Below are 22,049 nucleotides of genomic sequence, written 5' to 3' on the forward strand. Positions count from 1 at the left end.
AATCCCCCTCCAGCACGGACGAAAGGGCTCTGGTCAGCCGTTTCTGTGGGAATCTCACACACCTCCGCAAGGAAGCCGCCTGTCGGTTCGCCCAACATCTCGGCTAAACGGTGCGCCGACGCCATGCGCTGACCCCGTCCCACTGTCTGTTTCCTCTGCAGATCTCCGATGTGATACAGCAGAGCACGAAGGAGTCCCCGCTCTGGGAATTCCTCAGCTTGGGGTACGCGCTCATGCTGTGTCCGTTCGTCGTGGTCCTGGGAGGGATGTTTTTCCTGGCTACGGCCCTCTTCTTCCTGAGCGACCGCGCCAAAGCAGAGCAGCAGTGAGTATCTGCAAACCGTGGGGGGGGAGAGAGTGCCTCCGTCGGGTTTTTAAGGAGGGCCTTGGCATGCTGCAGCCTTGCTTTTTCAAAATCATCAGGCTTGTGGCCGATTTAAGCTCGTTTCGCACCTAGTTAATGGCCGTGTGCAGAAGCCCAAGAGTCACGCCTCCATTTCACGTGGATGAAGTCAGATCAGAGAGGGCTCAGACTGGCAAGGGACATGGCTGTAGGCAAGGAACAGCTCTCCTCAAATACCGCACGCCACTCGGTGTGGCCGTCGGAGCAGACATGTGGTTCCGCCTGCGTGTTTTAATTAAAGAGGCAGCCCTGCGGCACCTATCCCGGCCAAGAGGCAGGGTGTTATCGCGGCCAGAGCTGGGCTGGAGGAGAGTTAGTTAATTAAAAGGGGCCGGCGTGGCAGAACGCACGCTGTGGACTGCCGTGTCCCGCAGACCTCGGCCCTCCAGAATTACCATGGCCCCAAATGAGTCTGATGCCATCCGTGCCGAGTGGATCGAAGGATGCCCGAGATCACTGAGCGTGCTCGGCAGTTTTCTGCAAGCCCCTGCGGCGTGGGGTCCGGCAGGGGCCCCGCAGCTGGCCCTGCGGAGAGCGTTGGCTGCTCAGGAAGGGAGCTGTGCAGCAAGAGGGAGAAAAAACGGCTGGCACATGGGCATTGGGGATGGAAAGGGGGCAGCGGGAGACCTCTTGCTCAAGCCCCACCCTTCAGAGAAGAGAGAGAGCTGGCGTGGCTTCATGGCATAGATTTGGACGGGGAAAACCCAGGTTCAGATCCTCAGTTGGCCCTAAGGCTTGCCAGATGACTCTGGGCTAGTCTGGCCTACTTTGCAGGGTTGTTGTGAGGACAGAACCAGGGTGGTGCTGATGGAGAACTCCGTACCTGTGGCCTCCTGCTTCTTGGGGCAAGGGTAGATAAAAGTGTCACGACAGGTCTGCCAAGGTGCACAACGCACGGCCCGAAGTTTGGCCTGGCGCCCGCCTTGTCATCCTGTTGGGGGCAGATTGAAAGAAAAATAACTCTGACAAGTTATTTCAAGGCACCTGAGAATATTTAATGGCTCAAGGCGCGTATGCATCTCAGATCTCAAGTCTCATAGACTGAATTAGCTGTTTTTGGATGGTTCAGGATTTGGAGAAATGTCTATGTCTCCTTCATGAACTGTAGCAAGCCACCCACAGAGTCGCAGCTACCGGGCAATATAGAAATTAAATTCTTGGTAGCCATAACAGTCATTGAGTTGGAAGGGGTAGGGAGCCTTTTGCAAAACCCGCATCTGCTCAGTGACCATCCCACTTAGCATACAAGATTTTGCAAAGCCCGTTTCTGCTTAGCACTGATAAGTACCAAGTCTATAAGGAGTATGTGCCTGTGAGCCGTTATGCCCATTTGCTCTAATAGGTTCCCTCCAGCAGTGTAGGACTACAACCCCCATCATCCCCAGCCAACACAACCTTTGGTCTGAGATGACAGGGGCTGAAGTCCAGCACACCTGTAAGACACCAGGTCGGGGAAGGCAGGGATGCATGGAAAAGAATAGATTTGGAACCGAGTTGCCTCTCAGAAAAGAATTCTTCCCTAGTCTTTGATACGGAGTATTATGTGGAAAAACAAACAAACAAACCTGAGCTACGTGTTTTTCAGTACCGATTTGGATCGCCTCACCCTTGGCAACTCCAGTAACTCGGAAGATGCTGCCACATGAGGTTTTTTGGGGTTAGTTTGCGTTTTTTATTGTTGCTTTTTTAAAAAAATTAAAATACAAAAAATTCTATTTGTCAGGGGAGAGTGAGGGTGTGTGACACGGGTGTGTGCGTGCATGCGTGCGTGTGTGCAGAAATCTAGCATATATATAAATACATATTTTGAATGCCTAAACTGAGAAAGAAGCAAGTTTGGAACAGTAGTTTCATTTTTGCGGGCAGATGTTCTGAAAAGTGTGTGGTTGCGTAGGTGTGTTTGTGGGCTGCTCATACGTTATACAATAAGTTTGTGAAGGATTTTCTAGACCCAAGTGTTTATGTTAGTGTTGCATGAGTGGAGAGCTATAATCCACCCCAGTCTTTGTGTGGCTGAGGCCGCTGGGTGAAAAAACTTCCTTGTTTCAGAAGACGGTCCACTTCCTTGAAGTATTTTAACTATTTTGCTTCTTCCAGTTACCTCCAACCACTGGAAATCTTATTGATTTCTGATTATGAACATTCAGCAAGCATGAGGACTAGCAACATGGCTGGTTGCTTTTAAAATGGAAGCAATAAGAAGTAGGAATTGCAGTTCTGGCCCAGTGGCAAACTCAGACAGATCTGTCTGCACGTGCATTATTCGCACATCCCTGTGAAATCCCTGCCTGTGGAATCACGGTGCTCAGTGCAGGAAGTCCAACACCAGATGGAGCTGCGGTGTCCAGGACAGGTCCAATTCCTGCTCAGATACCTCCAACAAAGGTGCAGTAGTGAGACTACTACCCTGGGGATTTGGGAAATCCAGGTTCTAGTCCCTCCTGGGCCATGGCACTAACTGGGTGGCCTTGGGTCAGTCCCTCACTCTCAGCCCAACCTACCTTACAGGGTTGTTGTGGCAAGGATAAAATGGAGCTTTGTGAGCTGTAGAGGAAGAAATGTAGAATAAATGCAATAGTATAGCGGTGTTGATGCGATTGCTCTCTCTGTCACACATCTCTTCATAAGTTTCTTCTGATGTTTAGCGAAAATCGGCTTCCTTGCTCTGTGGGTTCTAATCCTGTTTTCTGGAGTAGCAGAGAAGAAGTTTGCTCAGTTCGCTTGCAGTTTGGTTTTCCTATTGCCTGTTTCTGCCTTAGTTTGGTATCAGCTGGAACCGTGGGGAGGTCGCTTTCCGGATGCATAAAGACCCTGCCAGAGTTTTTGTTCTGGGAGGTGGAATCCAGGGAATCTTTCTTGATAAGCAGAGCTGCAGAGTGGAACTGGAGAACAACAACTGTTGCCTACTCCCATCTGAAACCTGGAGTGGTTCGGGACAGACCCAGGTGGAGCACCTGAGAGAGGAGGAGGCAGTGTTCACACGTTCTGGGGTCCCCCTTCTGAAACGATGAAATAGGAATTTCCGCTGACAGTCGAAGAGCTCACTTCTGTACTTGCCTACTCAGATGGTAGACCTGATGCTTTTGGAGGGGTTTACTCCAATGTAAATGGACATGCAGCCTAGGTCACATGCAGTTCCCATGTAAATGGAACTGCACCCTAAGACACTTTGGGCAGAATCCGTGCGTCCTTAGATGAGAAAAATCCCCCAATTCTTAGCAATCCATGCTTGGGATTGTAGGACTTCTCCCCATCCAAACCCACATGGAGTTGCCTTCTTGAAACTAGAACGAGGGTTAGTCATTTGGGGGGTGGTTGTACTTCACCTCCAAAGCTTCCCAAAAGAATCACATTGCAAACTCTCTGTTCTGACACAGAATATCAGACCCAGTTTATGATTCTTGTACTCACGTCTTCCAGAGTCCAAAGCGACCCATTTCGTTCCCATCTGGTTTGCGCAGTTGCAAAATCTGCCATCCGGCAGCAGATCTAATGGATGTAACTGTTCTGGTCTGCGGTGTGGCCACAGGGGTCCTCTTACAAGCCCCCCTGCATTGGTGACATTTGCACTGTGAGGAATAGTGGTTAAAGCGGCAGACAAGGAAGGATTGGGTCTCGTCCCGGTTCCAAAGCAGAGCTGCCTGCGCTGTTCCTCACATCTTGTCATCGCCTACACCAAAGGGGTGTTGTGAGACTAAAAATTCAGAAGCACTGCCCTCAGTTCCTTGGAGGCATGCTAAAAGTGTGCTAAAAATATAATAATCACAGGAGACGAGGAAGGACTGGATCACTCATCCACCATCGCCATCGGCTTTCTTGCAAGAAATAGGCCCTTCTTTTTAAATCCGCCACTTGCGGTCGCATGCGGGATGATGTGTTCATTTCGTGTTTATACTGCCCAAAACCCGAAGCGCTCAGGTGACGGGACAGCGTGGGAGACGGGTTGCGCTGCGCCACTAAGAGAAGTAGGGCTGCGTTGCTCACACGGCACGGTTTGCAACGGGGAGCCAAGCTGCAGGGACCACTTCCACAGCTTGGGAGCGACGGAAATCCCTGGAAATGTTTTCTGCATTGCAGCCACTTTTGTGAAGCCGAGGGGCTTGATCTCCTCCGGGGTGAATTCTCAAAGCGCAGGTCTGTAGGGAGCTAAAACATGGAAGAAGGGGTGAACAGTCTGCTGATCAAATTCGCGGATGATACTAAAACTGGAGCAGTGGCCACAACTGAGGAGCAGCTACTCCAGATCCAAAAGGATCTGGACAGACTATGGAAGTGGGCAGGAGACAACAGGATGGTGTTCAATGTGGATAAGTGCAAGGTCTTGCACTTGGGGCATAGGAATAGCTGTCATATGTACAGGTTAGGGGACAAGTGGCTGGAGAGCAGCACTTGTGAAAGGGACCTCGGGGTGCTGGTCGACTGCAGGCTGAACATGAGTCAGCAGTGGGATGCGGTGGTCAAGAGGGCAAACGCCATCCTTGGTTGCATAGCCAGAAGTGTGGCTTCTAGATCAAGAGAGGCATTACTACCACTCTACACGACTCTGTGCGCCTGCAACTGGAGTATTGTGCTCAGTTCTGGGCCCCTCATTACAGGAAGGATATAGCCAGGTTGGAGTCAGTGCAGCGCAGGGCCACAAGGTTGGTGGCCGGTTTGCAGGGGATGCCATATGAGGAGAGACTGAGGGAACTGGGTCTCTTCAAGAGGCGACTCAGAGGGGATCTGTTGGCAACATGTAGGTATGTAAGGGGATGTCACATGGAGATGGGTAGAGACCTGTTCTCCCCTGCAGAGGAAGGCAGGACGCGCTCCAACAGAGCCAAGCTCAGGGAGCCAAGGTTCCATTTGGATGCCAGGAAGCACTTCCTGACAGCCAGGACCCCAGGGGTGTGCAATGGGCTTCCCCAGGAGGTGGTTGAGGCCCCATCAGTGAGGGTGTTCAAAGACAGGCTGGACGTCCACATGGTGGGCATGTTGTGAGCAGAGCCGGCTGGTGCCGGAGGCCAGACTAGATGGCCTGGGAGGCCCCTTCTGACTCACTCCGTTTCTATGTTTCTAAAACTGTCTTCCCAGGTGCGAGGAGGAGGTATAAAATAGGTACAAAATAATCTTTGAGGGGGGGAATTCTGGGAGGGGGCAGGATCCCAAGGACAGCCGAGTGAGGAAATGTGTGTCCTTGGAGGCCAGGAAATGCTGGCTCGTTCTTGAGGTGGGGAGGACACAATGGGGAAAGTGCATGGAATGGAGTATCCTGGAAAAGGGCTTGGAGGCACGGCAGGTTGGCTGGTGTGCTCCATGCTTGCAAACTTGTGGGGGATGACCCTGGAAATATGCTCTAAGGTGGTTCCTCTTTGCTTCTTGGACATGGGCTGGGCACAAAGGCTGAGCCTTCAAACCTTTCTCAAAGGCAGGGAGACGGCACTTTGACAAAATCAGTTTCCTCGATTTTCCCTGCGCGCAGAGTAGATGAGAATTGTTTTTATTGGTAGCTGGAAAAATACGAGAAAGAGAAAGCTTGCAGAGTATAGAAAAGAGTGGTAATTCCTTTTGCAGAAGCTTTTATGAGGCTCTAAAGTTGTAACTGGAATCAAGAATCAGGATTCCCCAGTTTGATCCTGACTTTATAGCATGGAACGGCAATGGTTTCACTGGTTTGGGGACATCAGTTTGGAATATGCTTCAGCACATACATGTTAGATCAAAGCGATTCATCGGGACAGGAGCTGGGAGGCTGGCTTTGCTAACGGACTGACCTGGGCATCTTGTTCCTAAGCCTGCCCAGACCGGGGGAAGGAGGCGTTTCCCATTGCCGGACCTGGAATCTCACCTGGAATGAGGAAACATTGCTTTGTATGCCAGCAACTTGGCCCAAAACAGGAGCTGATGGAAAGATGGATCCCCTTCCCTGCCGAGCAAATACTGAGACAAGCAGGATTGGCTGACAAAACTTTCCTACACTGCCTGTCAGTTACAAAAGGCGTGCCCAGGATGACTTCTGTCAATATAGTCGTGATACAGTGCACAAGAGCATTTAAGGGACATCCTACCCTTAAGACCCCCCAGATAAATAGAATCAACTTTTATGAAAAACCTGGCAGAGCTTAAATGGCCCACCTAAAGGGCAATGGAAATGGAGAAAAGCTAAACTCCTTTGGGAAGGCGTTCCACTGGAAGGGAGCCGCCACCCAAAAGGCCCTGTTTGCATGTTGACTGGTGGGAACTAAGTTCCTTTGTGGTGGGAACTCAGATGAATGTTTTGACACATGAGTGCAGCTACTGGGCATTTGCAACCTGGAAAAAGCGAAGCTGCAAATCTCCTGGTCCCCAGTCATGTCCAGGTCTGAGCCGTTGAAATGGGCTTTGGAGCTTGCTCTTTGGATTGGCCGTTTTTGTCAGGGAAAAGACTGGGTTGAACTGTACCTGCTTGGCTTTCTCTGTTTGACTCAGTTCCCCCAAAACCATCTTGGCCCAATTGAGCCAGTTGTGACCCTCGCAAGGTGGCTGGAGTGTCCCTCAGCCCCAGCCAGCTAAGCCAATGGTCAGAGACAATCTATTTGGACGGAAGAAAATTTTCTAGTCCTCATTATGCTCCTATCTCTTGCTCACCTTAATGCAGGATGTCTGGGTTTTCATTAGTCATGGTTTACTGTTACATCGGTTGCATGTTAGGATATGAATGAGGACAAACCATGGTTTATTGGACTGAGATTGTGATGTCGGAACTGGTCCTTCATTTATGCAACAAGGCATTGATTTCCTTCATGCATGTTCAGGATACAGCCAAAAAACCTTTTTATTTTCCCAATATTTTAAGTGGTAAAGTGTTTTAAGATTGGGTTTTATTTGAATTTTGTCCTCTGATGCTGTACTTTATTTAATTGTAGTACTGTCCTGGGACTTTTTAATTAAGGATGGTATACAAAAGCTTTAAATAAATAAATGCAGTTCTACATTTTGGGTTCAAACATCAAATCCATCTGCCTCAGCTCCCTGGTTGCAGCACCAAAGCTGCAACCCAGGGAAGGAAACTTGACAAATATGCACAGATAATCTTGGGACAGAAATGCATGGAGAGTTTGGGCAGGTTTTGCTAGCATGGAAAAGCCATGATAAATGTATCGTGTAAAAGCAATTAGCACGGATGCTTAGAAGGTGAATTTGTTTCAGGCTGATTAAGGCCAAATTTGTTTCAGGCTGATTAAGATGTGATCGGGCTGTCAGTTATCTCCCCATCTTCAAAACCTGAAGAGCAGCTCATCCTTGAACATGCCTGGCAATTCCATTCAACTCACATGGTTAAATTCATTGCCAGGATGGAGATAATAAGGACTGGGAATCTTAAAATTAAGCATCGAAATTAGATTCTGACCAGGTAGACACTCATTTGTATTTAGAGCACAGTTATCTGCTTTTTGCCCTTTCCTGAATTTTGAGATGCAGTTCTCAGCTCCAAAAATGTGTCAAAATATATTTAATTATAAAGTGCATACCAGAAGATCGCACATTTGTGTGTGGGGGGAAAATGCATATTTAAATGTACATTAAATGGGCATCATTCCAGAACAGAACAGAGTTTTAGGCACATGAAAAACTGACACAGAACAGAGAAAGACGCATCCCTCAGCCCCAGTCCTGACACTTCTTGTAGGACTGAGATGGGCAGTGGTGATTTTGTCATACTGAATTAAAAAGCCATGGTACTAGTCCTCTTTGAGGTAGAGGAGCTTGTGTCGGACATGCACCCCTTCAGAGTGCAGCTGGGAAAGGGGTAAGGCTTGCATGCATGAAAGACAGATCCTTGCACATAGAAAGCTAGTAGGTCAGAAAATTAACATGCCAGCTTTCTATGGCTGGGGATACTGTGTCAGGATAATCTGCCCCGTTTGACCTTAGAAACAACCCTGTAAGGTATACTAGGCTGAGTATGACTTGGGTCAGAGTCACCCATGAACAGTAAAATTCGAGTGGGGTTTGGAGCAGCCCTCACTGCCAAATCCAGCTGAAGATGCCAGCCAGTCCGTTGTGCCCCTTTTCGATTCCATGCCCTGCCCACAACCATCATCCACATTCTGCAGCCACCAAACAAGCTTATTCTTCTCGGACTGTGTGCCGGGTGTTCCCTTTTGGTTCTTTGTTTTCCTCGGAAGCTTTTTAAATGCTTTTTTACGCTTGTGCAAACTGTCTTCTTTTCTGTCTGCATGGTGTTGTCTTCACACGCTCGTGAGTTCACTATTAAAATAGTCCAGATGCAAATTTTGAATAATGCACACTCATTTTCAGCTCACCTGCTCTCAGTCTTCTGAAATGGTAGGACAGGTTGATCTTTGAAGTTTTTCTTGCATCCCAGGACTTGGATGCTCAGTGAGGGCCGTTAAACAGTTTGTCCTTTAAAACTTTGTTGCCTGGAGAGAATGGAACTGAACACTATTGATTTTGCTCTCTTTTTGATGCTGGCTTTTATTCTCTCGAGATGTCTCTGGGAGGAAAGGGAACTAGATAGCTGGCCTGAATTTTCCCCTCTTAAAACTGTTGGAGCAAAACAGGTCCAGTGCTTGAATTAGACAGTGGGAAAATGTAAAAGCTTGACAGACCTTTTTTGAAGAGAGAAATGTAGGGAAAACAAGAGTCCAAGCAGGATATGAGTTTATCCAGAATGGAAGGAGGGATGTGATATAAAGGAAGACCAGACAAAAGATATAAGGTGGGGCAAATTTAATGATATTCAATAAGGACAAGTGCCAAGTCCTCCACCGAGGAAAAAGAAACCAAAGGCTTCGATACAAGATGGGGAATAAGTGGCTCAGCAGAAATGAACAAGAAAAAGTAGTTGTGGACAACAGGCTAAACATGAGTCAACAATGCGATGCAGCCGCCAAAAGGGCAAGTGCTATTTTGGGATGCATTAACAGAAGTATGACTTCCAAATCACGAGAAGTAGTAGTTCCTCTATACTCCTCATTAGTCAGATCACATAGAAACATAGAAACAGAGCGAGTCAGAAGGGGTCTCCCGGGCCATCTAATATGACCAGCCAGCTCCTGGAATACCGTGTCCAGTTCTGGGCACCAAGATTTGAGAAAGATGCAGGAAAATTAGAAAGGGTCCAGCAGTGGGTGACAAAAAGGATCCAGAGCTTGGAAACACTGCCCTGCGAGGAGAGACTGAGGGAACTGGGCATGTTGAGAAGAGAGACTGAGGGGGGACTTGAGATCCCTCTATAAGTACCTGAGAGGCTGTCACAAAGAGGAAGGTCAAGATCTCCTCTTGTTGGTGTCAGAGTGCAGGACACGGAAGAATCAAGTCAAGCTGCAGCAACCCAGATTCAGGCTGGACATCAGGAGAAGCTTCCTCACTGTCAGGGCAATAGGACAGTGGAACCGGCTGCCTGGAGAGGTGGGGGGCGCTCCCACCCTGGAGACACTCAAGGCACAACTGGACAGCCACCTGAGTGGGATGGTATAAATTGGTGTCCTGCACCAGCAGGGGGGTGGACTGGATGGCCTTCATGGCCCCTTCCAACTCTGCTATCCTCTGAGTCTATGGATTTTCCTTGCGAGGACTTTTGTCGTTGCTGCACACGCCCACGTTGTCCCCGCAGGGTCCCATCCGGGGCAGCCCTGTTCTGTCCTTCTGTGTTCAAGGCCGTGGCTTCCTTGATGAAGCCCATCCATCTCACGTTTGGTCTCCTGCCTTCGACTTGCCCGAGCAGGATGGTCTCCTCCGGGGAGTTTCGCCTTCGCAGGATGTGCCCAAAGTCGGACAGCCTCCATTTGCCATTTTTGCATCTGAGGAAGGCTCTGGCTTGCTTTGATCTCTTCTGCTGGTCCTGGCTGTTCACAAAACGTTCCTCTAGCACCATATTTCAAACACATCCATTTTCTTCCCGTCAGCTTCCTTCATGGTCCGGCTTTCACGGTGAGGACTAGCAACTTGAAATTCATACAGACAAGGGATCCGTGGAAAGGCTTCAATACTCTGTGTTGTTCATTTCCCGCGATGCGGAGGTTCTGTCAAACCACCATGGATGAATTTGTCCAGGCCCTTTTAAGCCCTGGAATCCCCCTCTTTTGCTGACCCTGCAAGTGGAACAGCATCTGACAAGTACGTTTTCATTTTTAAGCAGTCTCCCCATCGGAGGCCTTTCCTTCGTGCATCACGCAGGAGCCAGCTCGCGCCAAGCCCCACGGCTGTTGTCATGGTGCATCAAGCAATCTGTGCCTGGATGGAATATTTTTAGCCCAGCCATCAGCCTGTTTTTCCTCCTGAACCAAATGATCACCGTCCTTCATTTTTAGCACTGCAACATTTTGCTGGTTAATCCATTAAATCAGACCTTAAAAAAAAATAAACCAAACCATTTCACAGACTAAAAACCACTGAAGAATTGAGCGAGCTTGTATGATTCTCAGCAATCGTGTCATTTTTATTTCTCTTACTGTGCCAACAAAATTTTTCAATTTTCCAAAACAAGGGATATTCAGCTTCAATGAACAGAAACGGCTCAAGTACTGCAGTTCAGAAAAAACCAAAGACAAGAGATACCCATTTGCAGCTAATTTGTCATTTAAATAATGAACGCATATTAGCCATATCTTCTACTGCAATCCTGTGCCCGCTTCAGCAGCTTTCAACTGGTTGAGACCAACTCCAAAGTTCACCTTTTCATTTGAGTTGTGTCTGTTCATTCATTCTGCCTGTAACTTTAGTGTTTTCAGTCCAGATTGCATGATATTTGCAAATCAGGCCTGCGTGATTTCAGACAATAAGACAAATAGCCTTCCCAAACAAGGCATTTCTTGTGCGTTCTTGATTCTTCACTCACTGTACTTTACAAGTGCTTTATATAACACCGTTGTTTTCCAGAGCCACTCTTGTTCCTTGCAATCATGTTAATGTTTTAATTTTTCCAACAAGGCAACTCTGGTATATCTGCAAATGATGGTTTGAAACCCTCCTATATTTGCACAGTTCTGCTATACTTCAGCAGCCCCTCGTGGTTGTGTCCTGGAAAAAAAAGAAGGGCAGAGAAAGGAAGCCACCAGAAAAAAAATGTGTAAAGGAGCTGATCTTAATCCTGCAAAGACTCCAGAAACAGGAGCCCAGGAAAAGGGGCAAGTTAAAATCTCCATGCAGAAAAGCTGAAAGGGCTCCATTTCACAGAGAAGTTTTTTAAAAATGTACAGGTGATTCCCTATTGCTAAATAAAGCTCAGTGGAGCTTTCCTTTTAGTCCATTTTCTAAAATGGTAGAGTTGGAAGCAACCTCGCAAGCCATCTAGTTCAGCCCTCTGCCTGATGTTGGATGCGCCAAAGCATTCCTGGCGAATAGCCGTTCGGTGTCTTCCAAAAGTCCGTGGCTGTTGATTGGCTCTTATCGTTTGGACATTCCTGAAAAGACTTGGCCAAAACCAGCTTGCAGTTGCCCCAGTCCTGCTTTCTGGAGCCACAAAGATAGAAACAGAGAAACAGAAGGGGTCTCCCGGGCCATCTAGTCTGACCCCCGGCTCCAGCCAGCTCTGCTCATGACATGCCTGCAATGTGTGTGTCTAGCAATAATGTTGCTGTTGTAACTATTATTATTTAATGGGACAATCCATCCATGCCTACCATGTGCATGTCCAGCCTGTCCTTGGACACCCTCAGCGATGGGGCCTCAACCACCTCCCGTGGAAGCCCATTCCATACCTGGGGGTCCTAACTGTCAGGAAGTCCTTCCTGGCATCTAAATTAAAGATAAATCTGCCACAACTTCTGCGGAACAGCCCTCCAGATATTTTGCCTCTGCTTTGTCTTTTCAAGGTTAAACCTACCCAGTTCTTTCAACTTCTCCTGATCGGGCTTGGCTTCCAGGCTTTTTACCATTACACAATGGCAGGCACTCTCTTCCTTCTGTGACCTTTCTGCAGCCTATACATAGATCCCTAGCTTGTTTTTCCAGTGGGAAGCTGTACGAAATGAACAAACGGGGACATTTGCATGTCCCATGCACAGAATCACAGAATGATAGAGCTGGAAGGCCACCAGGTTCAGTGCCCTGCTCAGGGCGAGACTCCCAGTTGAGCCACCCCTGTCAGATCATTGTCCAGTTGCGTCTTGAATGCCTCCAGGCTGGGAGAGCCCACCACCTCCCTAGGTCTTGGGCTCCACAGTTGTACTGCTCTAGCGGTCAGGAAACTTTTCCTGATGTCCAGCTGGAAATTGGCTTAGTGCAATTTGTGCCCGGTATTCCGTGTCCTGCACTCTGGGATGATGGAGAAGAAATTCTGTTCTTCTGCCTTTTTGACAGCCTTTCAAGTACTCGCAGAATGCTCTCCAGTCCCCGCTCCAGGCAAAACATGCCCAGCTCTTCCAATCTCTCCTCACTGGGCTTTGATCATCCTCAGTGCCCTTCTCTGAACCCATCCCAGCTTGCCTGCATTCATTTCCAGAGAGGATCAAAGGAAGATCGGTTTGGATGGCTTTTCCATTTGTCTTTGAATTTGTGGGCACTGAAGTTCTGATGTAGCCAGGGTTCTTCTTCCTCATGGACACAATCTTGCTTACAACTCCATTCAGCCATAGAAATAGAGCCAGCACTGCAGGGTTGTATGTTGGAAACCAACCAACCCACTCTGGGAAAGGAGCAAGAGCAGAGCAAGAGGACTGAAAGCAGCAGTTTACCAGCAGAAAGGGAACCGAAGTGCAAACACACCCGGAGGTTCTCCACTTGCATAGCATCAAATTAGTTTCTTTCTTTATTTCTTTCTTTTTTTGGCATCCTTTAAAAATATTGAATGACTCATTTTGGAGCATGTGGGCTAGGACAAAATAGCAGCTGTTATAAACACCCTTCGTTATAGAAGCTTACAAAGGTTGCAAAGGTTTTAGTCATTCCTTCTGCAGAGAATCTCTGATCGTGATTTGTGGAGGGGGGAAATAAGATGGTCTCTCCAAAAGAAAAGAAAACAAAACAAAACTTGAAGAAGGCGTCAGTGAAAAAAGGATGTTTTCCCCTATTTCAAGGACTTATCTTTCTTCTTGATTCGTGAACAAGGGAGGGTAGGCCTATTCCAGCAGGAAAAAGCAGATAGCTGGTTGCCTCCTCATCGTCCTTTTGAGGAACGAAAACACCTGTAATCTTGGGAAAATGCAGGTGCTTTTGGAATGTGAGGACAGGACAAATTGAAACAACCCTTGTGCTTTTACCCAGCCCGAATTGCCTTCATTGAAGTTTGCACAGGAAAACTGCCCCAGCGGTTCGTTCCCCTGTAAAATATCCCATCCTTTGGGAAGAGTGAGATGCGACACACCAGCCAGAGATATTCTCCAGGCCGCAAATTCGCTTCTCCCAGCTAAAGATGTTCCTCTGTCCAGGCAGGCGAAAGCATTTTGGCACCCCCCTCGCTTCCATATGCCTTGGATAAGTGGGGATCCAAGCCACACTGCATCCCCGCCTGGGAGGAGATGAAGTCTGGAGAGGACCGGCTTGGAATAAGCCGAGATGTTTCCCGGTTTGGGCTGGGGGGTTGCTAGACCTCACCTGAGCTTGTCCAGTTGGATCCATCGGGCTCTCTCCTGGACCAGGGCTGGTCAGGGAGGCTTCTTCTGGGTGAGAGACCGACTCGCCGTGCCCCCCACCCACAAATGGACCCCTGTTCTCATTCAGCACTGAACACCTGAGATGGGAGAGGAAGAGAGCGCAGGGTTCCCATGACCTGACGCTGAGCGTGGAGCAGCTGTGTCCCGTTGGACCTGTTCCCGATGTGCCAGTTTGCAGCTCCCAGAGAACTGCGGCTGCAGAGAAGGCCATTCTTGGGAATGCCCACAGTCCAGAGCCCAGGCTTCTTTGAATTGTGCCCCAAATGTGTGAGCATGTGCACCAGGCTTCACGTATTCTAATTTCTTTTCAAAACCTTCTGTTTTCCTTGACGATTCGGCTTTCATTTTAAGTCCTTTATTTTATTTTTTTTTTCAGCTTCTCATTCTGGATTTCCAACCTAGTGATCTGCTTTCTCTTGTTTCTGTGCTGGGTATCTGTGGGAGTCCTGTATGGCCTTGTCGTTTAATTTTTATTTGCAGCCTCGTTCAGTAGATGCTGCCTTTGTTTTTGCTGCGTTGCTTTTCTAAAACATTCTCTTCTATCTGCCAAGAGTGTGGGTAGCACACTTCAGAAAAGGATTCGACACATCTCACAAAAGGAATGAATAAATAAAAATAAAGGAATGAATATAAAATGAATGAATGGATACTAATAAAGGAAGGGAATAGACAGGCAGACAGACAGACAGACAGAATTATCAGATCTCTCAGATCAGATGCCTGGAATTTGAGATACTTGTTCAGTGTGGTCTCCATGGATTCTTTAATTTCAAAGATGTTCCTTTGGGAGTGAGATATGTGTGCTTCTTTGGACAGTGGTGGATGTCCAGCATTTGGGGTGTCCATTAGCCAAAGCACAGCTGTCAACATTTATGACAGCCACCCTTTCCCTCTCACAAAGGAACGGCTTTGCTTTGATTCAGGGATTCCACCCTGTTTTGGCCTGGTGGGCACCCTTAGAATTGTGTGTTGTGGGCGTTCTCACAACATGGCTGCCGAGGAGGGCTTGGCCATCAGGGTGGGCAGACAACACTCATTTTCTGGAAGGCAAACTGGTGCGATGAAAAGAACGCGATTTCTCTAAGAAATGGAGACAGGTTTGTTTGTTTATGCATTATATATGCCACCCCCAACTCCACTGGAGTCCCTGGGTGGCTCCAAAATATGAAGTCACTCTTTGGATTCCCAACAAAGATGAGGATTAGAGATTACTAGTGGCCTGCTAGTCTCCCAATTTATGTATTTTTTAAATTAAGAAATAAAAATTTGGAGGACAGGGAACCTGCCAGGGTCCAAGGGAGGTGTCTGGGGACAGATTGGTTCAGCCAATGTGGAAGGCCTATGGGTAGCTTCTTTTACAGCACATCTGGAAAGACGTCTGGGAGTTGCTGTTTGGGTGTGGGTGTGTGTCTCTGGAAAGCAGCTTTGGAGCTTGATGGTGCCATCTTTCCTTCCTCTCCAGGGTCAACCAACTTATGGTGCCTCCAGCCATTGTGAAAGTCTAAGGCGGTGAGTAACTCAGACAGTGAGGGGAACCCGTTTCGTGTGTGCAGATTAGAAGATTGTGAAACCAAAAGCGAAATTACCCTTTTCCACACAGAGCCCCTTCTCAGAAAAGAACAAACAAGCCAGGAAGTTAACAGCTTTGGAAGAAACCAGGATAGTAAGCCATGTTTTGAAGCTGGTTTAATATCCTGGCTTCTTCCAAAGCCGGGCACTGTGGTTTGGATGAACTGGGAATCTGTTGTTAACGGAAGAGCTTCTGGTGTGATGCTGGCACTGCTGGAAAGGGTAACTTCTTTAGCCAGGACATAATCATTCAAACACAACCAGAGTGTGAATCAATACCCTGATTGGATACCCAAATTACCAAGCTTGGAGATGTGGTTGGACCGAGCCAAGCATGTGAGACGAACTAGGTTGGACTCCCAGACTCTTCCTTTGTGTCTTTAAGTCAAACATTTGTCATCAAGTGCCATCTGTTTCATGCCTATTTTGCGGGCGTGTGACTCCAGAATGGCTTTAAAAATGGGAATTACCTGTACATTTCAACCTTGCCATTATGACTAGAGGTATGAAGATCTAGTTGGAATCGAAGATCTAGTTGGAATGACTAGACTTCTTTCCCACACTTGCCCCTGGCCGGGAAATGAGCCGAGCTGAAATCAAGTCCACAAATGCTCAGAAACTCGAGCGGTTTCTTTGCACAAATTATGGAAAAAAACATAAGTCACATGTACAAAGCAAAACTCCCCTGGAACTTGCCTCCAGCCAGACATCCCCACAAATGCAAGGTTAAGTTAGGGCAGAAAGAAAGTGGTCCGGAGTGCCGGGAGCCAAGCCAGCAGGATTTAACAGTTTCCCACCTTCAGACTAGATTCCTCACACATCTGTAACTGTGACCCCCCCTGGGTTTAGAGACAGTCCTCTCGGAACTGTTCCCCAACTTTGAAAGATGCTGGGAGGGGGGAGGGGGGTTCTCTCCACTGCAACTCTGGAGATCGGGTTATCTTTCAGAGTGGCACTGACGGGACTCACACCTGGCCCTCCCCAGGCACCTGGAAGGAGCTCTTCTTCCCATTCATGGTGTATAAAGCTCTCGTTTCTACAACCCGAAGTGGAAAACTCCTCAAACAATAGTTTTCTGTATGTGGCTAATTCCTTTTGTAACTGGATGCAGTCCAACCACCAGCCTTGAAGAATTTGCGTGCATTTTTCAGAAGATTTAATGCCAATGAAATCAATAAGCATGTGGCTAAAAGTTTTCACACCCACTTGTTGGAACGTTGCCTCTAGGGCTTCTGGGGGGTGCAGGACATGGCAGTGCTGTGGGGGCGGGGGCTCACATCGTTGCAGAATGGAGACTTCTCTCTACCTGGGGAGTCCAAACCGGGAGGTCCAAAAGGTGGAGTTGCATTTTTCATACTGCAGAAAAAAGAAGACGGGATTCTAATTCTGCCAGCAGTGACTGTACCTTAGAACCTTCCTCTTCATTTTTTATTATTGTGAAAATAGTTACCTGGAAGCGTTTTAAGTTAATCCACAGGATACCGCCTTTTGGGTGCAGCCACTACAAAGTTGAACATTAAGCAGCCCATGAAAAAATAACGAGGAATGCTTTAATATAGCTTCTGTATAGCTTGAGGTGCCCGATCCTGCCTTATCTTGGAAGCTAAGCAGGGTTGGGCCTGGTTGAAATCTGGATGGGGGACTTACAATGTTTGGCTGTGGGCAATCTAGAAATGTAATGACACAATAGTAGTAGTAGTAGTAATAATAATAAAATAATAATAATAATAATAATAATAGAAACAGAGCAAGTCAGAAGGGGTCACCCGGGCCATCTCGTCTGACCCCCAGCTCCAGCCAGCTCTGCTCATGGCATGTACAGCAATATTGTTGTTGGTGTTGTTGTTGTTGTTACTATTATTATTTAATGGGGCCATCCATCAGCTATAGGTTTAGTTAGTGGGGGTGCGCAGTGATGCAGCCAGGGGCCTTGGCAGTCCCGTGTGTGCCACGCCTCTCAGCTGCGAGGCACTTTCCCCGGCTTCCAAGACCACCTCTTCCCTGCGGTGAACCTGCAACAGGGGAACCACCATCTTGGTGGAAGCTACTGGGCGACACAGAGCTTCCTCCTCTGTCTTTGCACAATCCCTAGATCTCAACAGGCAGGGAGAGGGAATATATCCATGTCTGGGAAGAGTGTGTGAACGTGTGCACACTTACGTGCAAACACGCTCTCAGCTGGCCCTAGATGCGGCTCTCCAGGCCAAAAGATTGTGCCCCTCTGCTTCAGCTGACGGACTGCTAATGGCTAGTTTTAATTTGCAAGAGAGAAGCTGTGCCTCCATGGGTATTGCGTTTCTTCCGCGGGATGTGTTGGTTTTTAGTTACTTCTGCACCCTCTGTGGGACTGTTAAAGAAGGCTCGGCCCTTTGACTAGGGACTGGCATGTTGTGCTCACGAAATGGCAAGAAATCCAACATGTATGCCAATGTACATCTCCGAAAGGCCGCTCTACAGAGGTCGCGGAGAAACGTGCGTTTAATAAAAAGTGATCAACTACTGAGAGCATTAAGAAGAGGCTTCTGCCTTTGTCGTCGTAACTTGGATCCGTTCATCTGCTAGCAGACAAGCTATGATTCCATTAAAATCTTTTCAAATTGGTTCAACAGCCTTTTGCTTTCGAGTAAGAAAGGGCAAGATGCCGCTGGAACTGTGCTTTAAATGCACAATGCAGTCACTCCTACAGGCCCAAGGGACGCTTTCTGCAGAAAACTGAGTGCTTCTGAGGCCCAGTCCTGTCAGCCATTGGATTCTGGCCATGTTCACTTTACTGGTCCGAGCTGGTACAAAGGATGGGGCAGACGCAGCCGAATGCCCCTCTGTTCAGGCCTGTGTGCCTTGTCGACCACCCTGACAACCCACTTTTGTTTCCCCCCTCGCAGCTGACGTTGGAAACGATGAAGGACCCCGTGTTGTGGCGGAAGGCCTTGCCAGGAAAGAACCAGTGGTTCGCAGGAAGTCAGCATCCCTCCCTCCGAGGCCAAGAGTTCGAGATGAAGTCTGCGTTTGGTGGTCTGCAGAAGCAAGCCCTCCCTTCCAGAGGGACCCTTCTGTATATACCACGTCACACTCCGCCAACGTGACCGAACGCCGCTGCTTTTGTCGGCAACCCCAGAGACGCCATCCCAGACGGAGCTGCGAAGATTTGCCTCCTCTTTGCAGAACCCTGCTTCAGTTTTATTATCGTTGTTGTTATCATTAATATTATTACTTACTTAATCGCACCATAGGATATTTCTTTCTGCAGAAAGCCGAGAAGGTTGGACTTGAGGGATGAGAGTTTGCTTTCGATATTTAAGGGTGTCGTTTGCACTAGCAGTGTCCTGGTGGAACTACCTCGAACCCACCAGAGGGTTTGTGCTTGGACCAGCGTGGACGCAAATTCAGTGCTTAAATTTCCCCTGGGGAGGCCAGGAATTTTAAGCATTTTCAGGGGTGGGGAGAAGTGACACTAAAAAGCCGACCAAGACAACTTGAGTGGATTAACTGCTTGCAGTCCTCCGGAGCAGAAAAATCAGTGGCTAGACACTGCTGTTTTTCAAGGACGTCGCTTGTCTCAGTGCAAAAGAAGATGGGTGCTGTTTGCTTTCTTGTTCATCTCGGGGAAAGCCAAGGGGAACCGCCTCGAATTCAGTTCTGTACTTTCATCAGGCGCAGAAGTATTTTGCTGCTAATTCGAGGCGCTTGTTTTAGCAAAAGTGATGTTAATGTACCACCCTGAGCTCTCAAATTGTGTCTCCCCCCCCCCCCCCCCGTTCAGGACAGAGCTGTGGCCCCTATCCGCAAAAAGAGGGTGGCAGAACAGGCTGAATTGCCAGCGAGAAAAAACGGGCTCCCGGTGGCCTGTGGCAACGCAGTCAAGGAGGCAGAAAGGAAGAAGAGGGATGCTGGGCATTCCCACCCAGCCGGCCCCCTCCAGCACATGCGGGTTTTGACCAGCCCTCACCCGCGGCTCGTTCGTTGCAAGCAGCCATTCCCGGAGATGGGGCAGGTCTCCAAAGAGCATCTTCCGCCCTTTCCAGTGGGCGGCGTAAGCAAGTGACGGCTGCTGCCTGTTCTTAGTGGCGGAAGGGGCTGGGAGCAGCACTCACCATGCTCGGGCATCTGCTGAAGCCCCGGAGTCCCGGCAGACCTCGCCCTGAACCCCCCACTGCTTTTTAAAGGCACAGGTTCCAGCTTGGGAGTTAGTCTCATTTTGGGCCAGAGAAAACGGCCCGTTGCCCAGGGCTGCTTGAGCGCAGTCCATCTCTGCGGTAGAAGGGAGACATTTCTCTCCTCTTCTGCTCCGAGTTGCATTGGCGCTACAGTTCCAGGGCAACTAAGCACACAAGAGACTCGAGTTAGCAAGAGTTCAGCCGGGTTGCCTGCAGTTAAAAGCGTGCAAAAGAACCTGTGAGCCAGTTTCTAGGCTACACCGAACTCTTTACCCAAGAGAACGGGGGAAAGGCCGCATCCGGCGAGGCTGCAGGTGAGCGCAGGTAGAAAAGATGGTCTGGCACCCTCGGCAACCTCTGCCTTTTCTGTCTAAACTTGCACAGAAACACTTTCTGATTCGCAGGGATGAAGAGACACGAGGATGGACTGAATTGCTAACAGGGTTATGAAGATTCGGTTGTCTGGTTCTGAAGTCCGGCTCCAGCAGAGCATTAGAAAAGCGCACTCTCCGCTTATAGAATTAAAGATTAATTCATATTCAAGCATCCTCTTGAAGCTAATCTTGACACCCCCACCCCGTTCCCAGCTTTTCTAAGCCCCCGATGATGGGATTTGTCATTTGCTTTCTAATTTTTGTAAAAAAAAAAAAGACACTTAAGAATCACGTTATCAACGTGAAAGGGACAGAAGTGTGACGTATGTTTTTTCTTGTTATACAAGGCAGGACTCAAAATAGTTTTCTGATTTTCTTTCAGAAGCAAAACAAAAACTAAAGAGACAACAGATAGCTATTTTATTTTTTAAAGAGCTGTGACATTGATTATGAGTCTCAGAATATAAGATAAAGTCAAATAGATCTATAAATATATAAAATATATATACATAAATTGTTATGTAAATTAAGGAATAAAATGTATTTAAACAGAGTTGTTCTTTGCCAGTACTTTTCATCTTTTCCACCACTGCCTGCCTACTTACCACATCCTGTGATGAGACACTGTAGCTGGAGGATTCAGCAGAAAGTTGAAAGAGATGCTGACTTTGAAGTTAAACTTCTCTGCTTTCCTCCAGCGGTCTTTACAACTGCTCCCACTGGTACAGGCTTTGAGGAGACTCACAGACGGAGGGCTGACTCCGAGATGTGGTAATATGCTACAATGCCACATGAACTTACCTGGGAGCAGGTATCGGTACCTTGGCTCAGTCATCAATTCAAATGAGACTACAGCCACACAATTCGGAGAAGACGGAGACTTGGAAGGGCAACAGTGGAGGAATGAGAAAAGATCAAGTGGAAGGATGTTTTCCTAGAGACCAAGGTCACAATCATCCACACTATTGGATTCCTGATTCCTGCACTCTACATCTTGGTATGGAAGTTGGGCAGTGAAGAAAGCTCACAGGAGGAAAGTGGATGCGTTGGAAACATGCTGCTGGAGGAGAGCTTTGTAGACATTCTGGACTGACAGAAACATAGAAATGGAGCGAGTCAGAAGGGGTCTCCCGGGCCATCTAGTCTGACCTCTGGCACCAGCCAGCTCCGCTCACGACATGCCCACTATGTGCACATCCAGCCTTTCCTTGAACACCCACACCGATGGGGCCTCAACGACCTCTCGTGGAAGCCCATTCCACACCCTCGGGGTCCCAACTGTCAGGAAGTGCTTCCTGGCATCCAAACGAAACCTTGGCTCCCTGAGCTTTGCTCCGTTGCAGCATGTCCTGCCTTCCTCTGCAGGGGAGAACAGGTTTCTACCCATCTCCATGTGACGTCCCCTCACATACCTGTATGTCGCCAACATATCCCCTCCGAGTCTCCTCTTCTCCAGGCTGAAGAGACCCAGTTCCCTCAGTCTCGCCTCATACAGCTTCCCCTGCAAACCGGCCGCCAACCTTGTGGCCCTGCGCTGCACTGACTCCAACCTGGCTATATCCTTCCTGTAATGAGGGGCCCAGAACTGAGCACAATACTCCAGTTGCGGGTGCACCAGAGTCGTGTAGAGTGGTAGTAACACCTCTCTCGATCTAGAAGCCACACTTCTGGCTATGCAACCAAGGGTGGCGTTCGCCCTCTTGGCCACCGCATCACAGTGCTGGCTCATGTTCAGCCTGCAGTCAACCAGCACCCCGGGGTCCCTTTCACAAGTGCTGCTCTCCAGCCACTTGTCCCCTGACCTGTACTTATGACAGCTATTCCTATGCCCCAAGTGCAAGACCTTGCACTTATCCACATTAAACGCCATCCTGTTGTCTCCTGCCCACTTCCATAGTCTGTCCAGATCCTTTTGGATCCAGAGTACCTGCTCCTCAGTTGTGGCCACTGCTCCAGTTTTAGTGTCGTCTGC

At 48.4% G+C, this 22,049-nt stretch overlaps 1 protein-coding gene across 1 annotated transcript in view; it reads left to right on the forward strand.

Annotated features, from left to right (window-relative positions):
• SPNS2 (sphingolipid transporter 2) overlaps positions 1–20,630 on the forward strand; it is a 113,910-nt gene extending 93,280 nt beyond the window's left edge. The window contains exons 12-15 of the mRNA XM_044430365.1: positions 162–325; positions 1,989–2,060; positions 15,443–15,489; positions 18,432–20,630. Of these exons, the coding sequence (XP_044286300.1) occupies positions 162–325; positions 1,989–2,049 (225 nt within the window). The 3' untranslated portion in view covers positions 2,050–2,060; positions 15,443–15,489; positions 18,432–20,630. The remainder of the gene's footprint in view (positions 1–161; positions 326–1,988; positions 2,061–15,442; positions 15,490–18,431) is intronic.
• Positions 20,631–22,049: the final 1,419 nt, after the last annotated feature.

This window comes from Varanus komodoensis, unplaced genomic scaffold, assembly GCF_004798865.1.
Source record: "Varanus komodoensis strain SLA01 unplaced genomic scaffold, ASM479886v1 scaffold20_1, whole genome shotgun sequence".
NCBI lineage: Eukaryota > Metazoa > Chordata > Lepidosauria > Squamata > Varanidae > Varanus > Varanus komodoensis.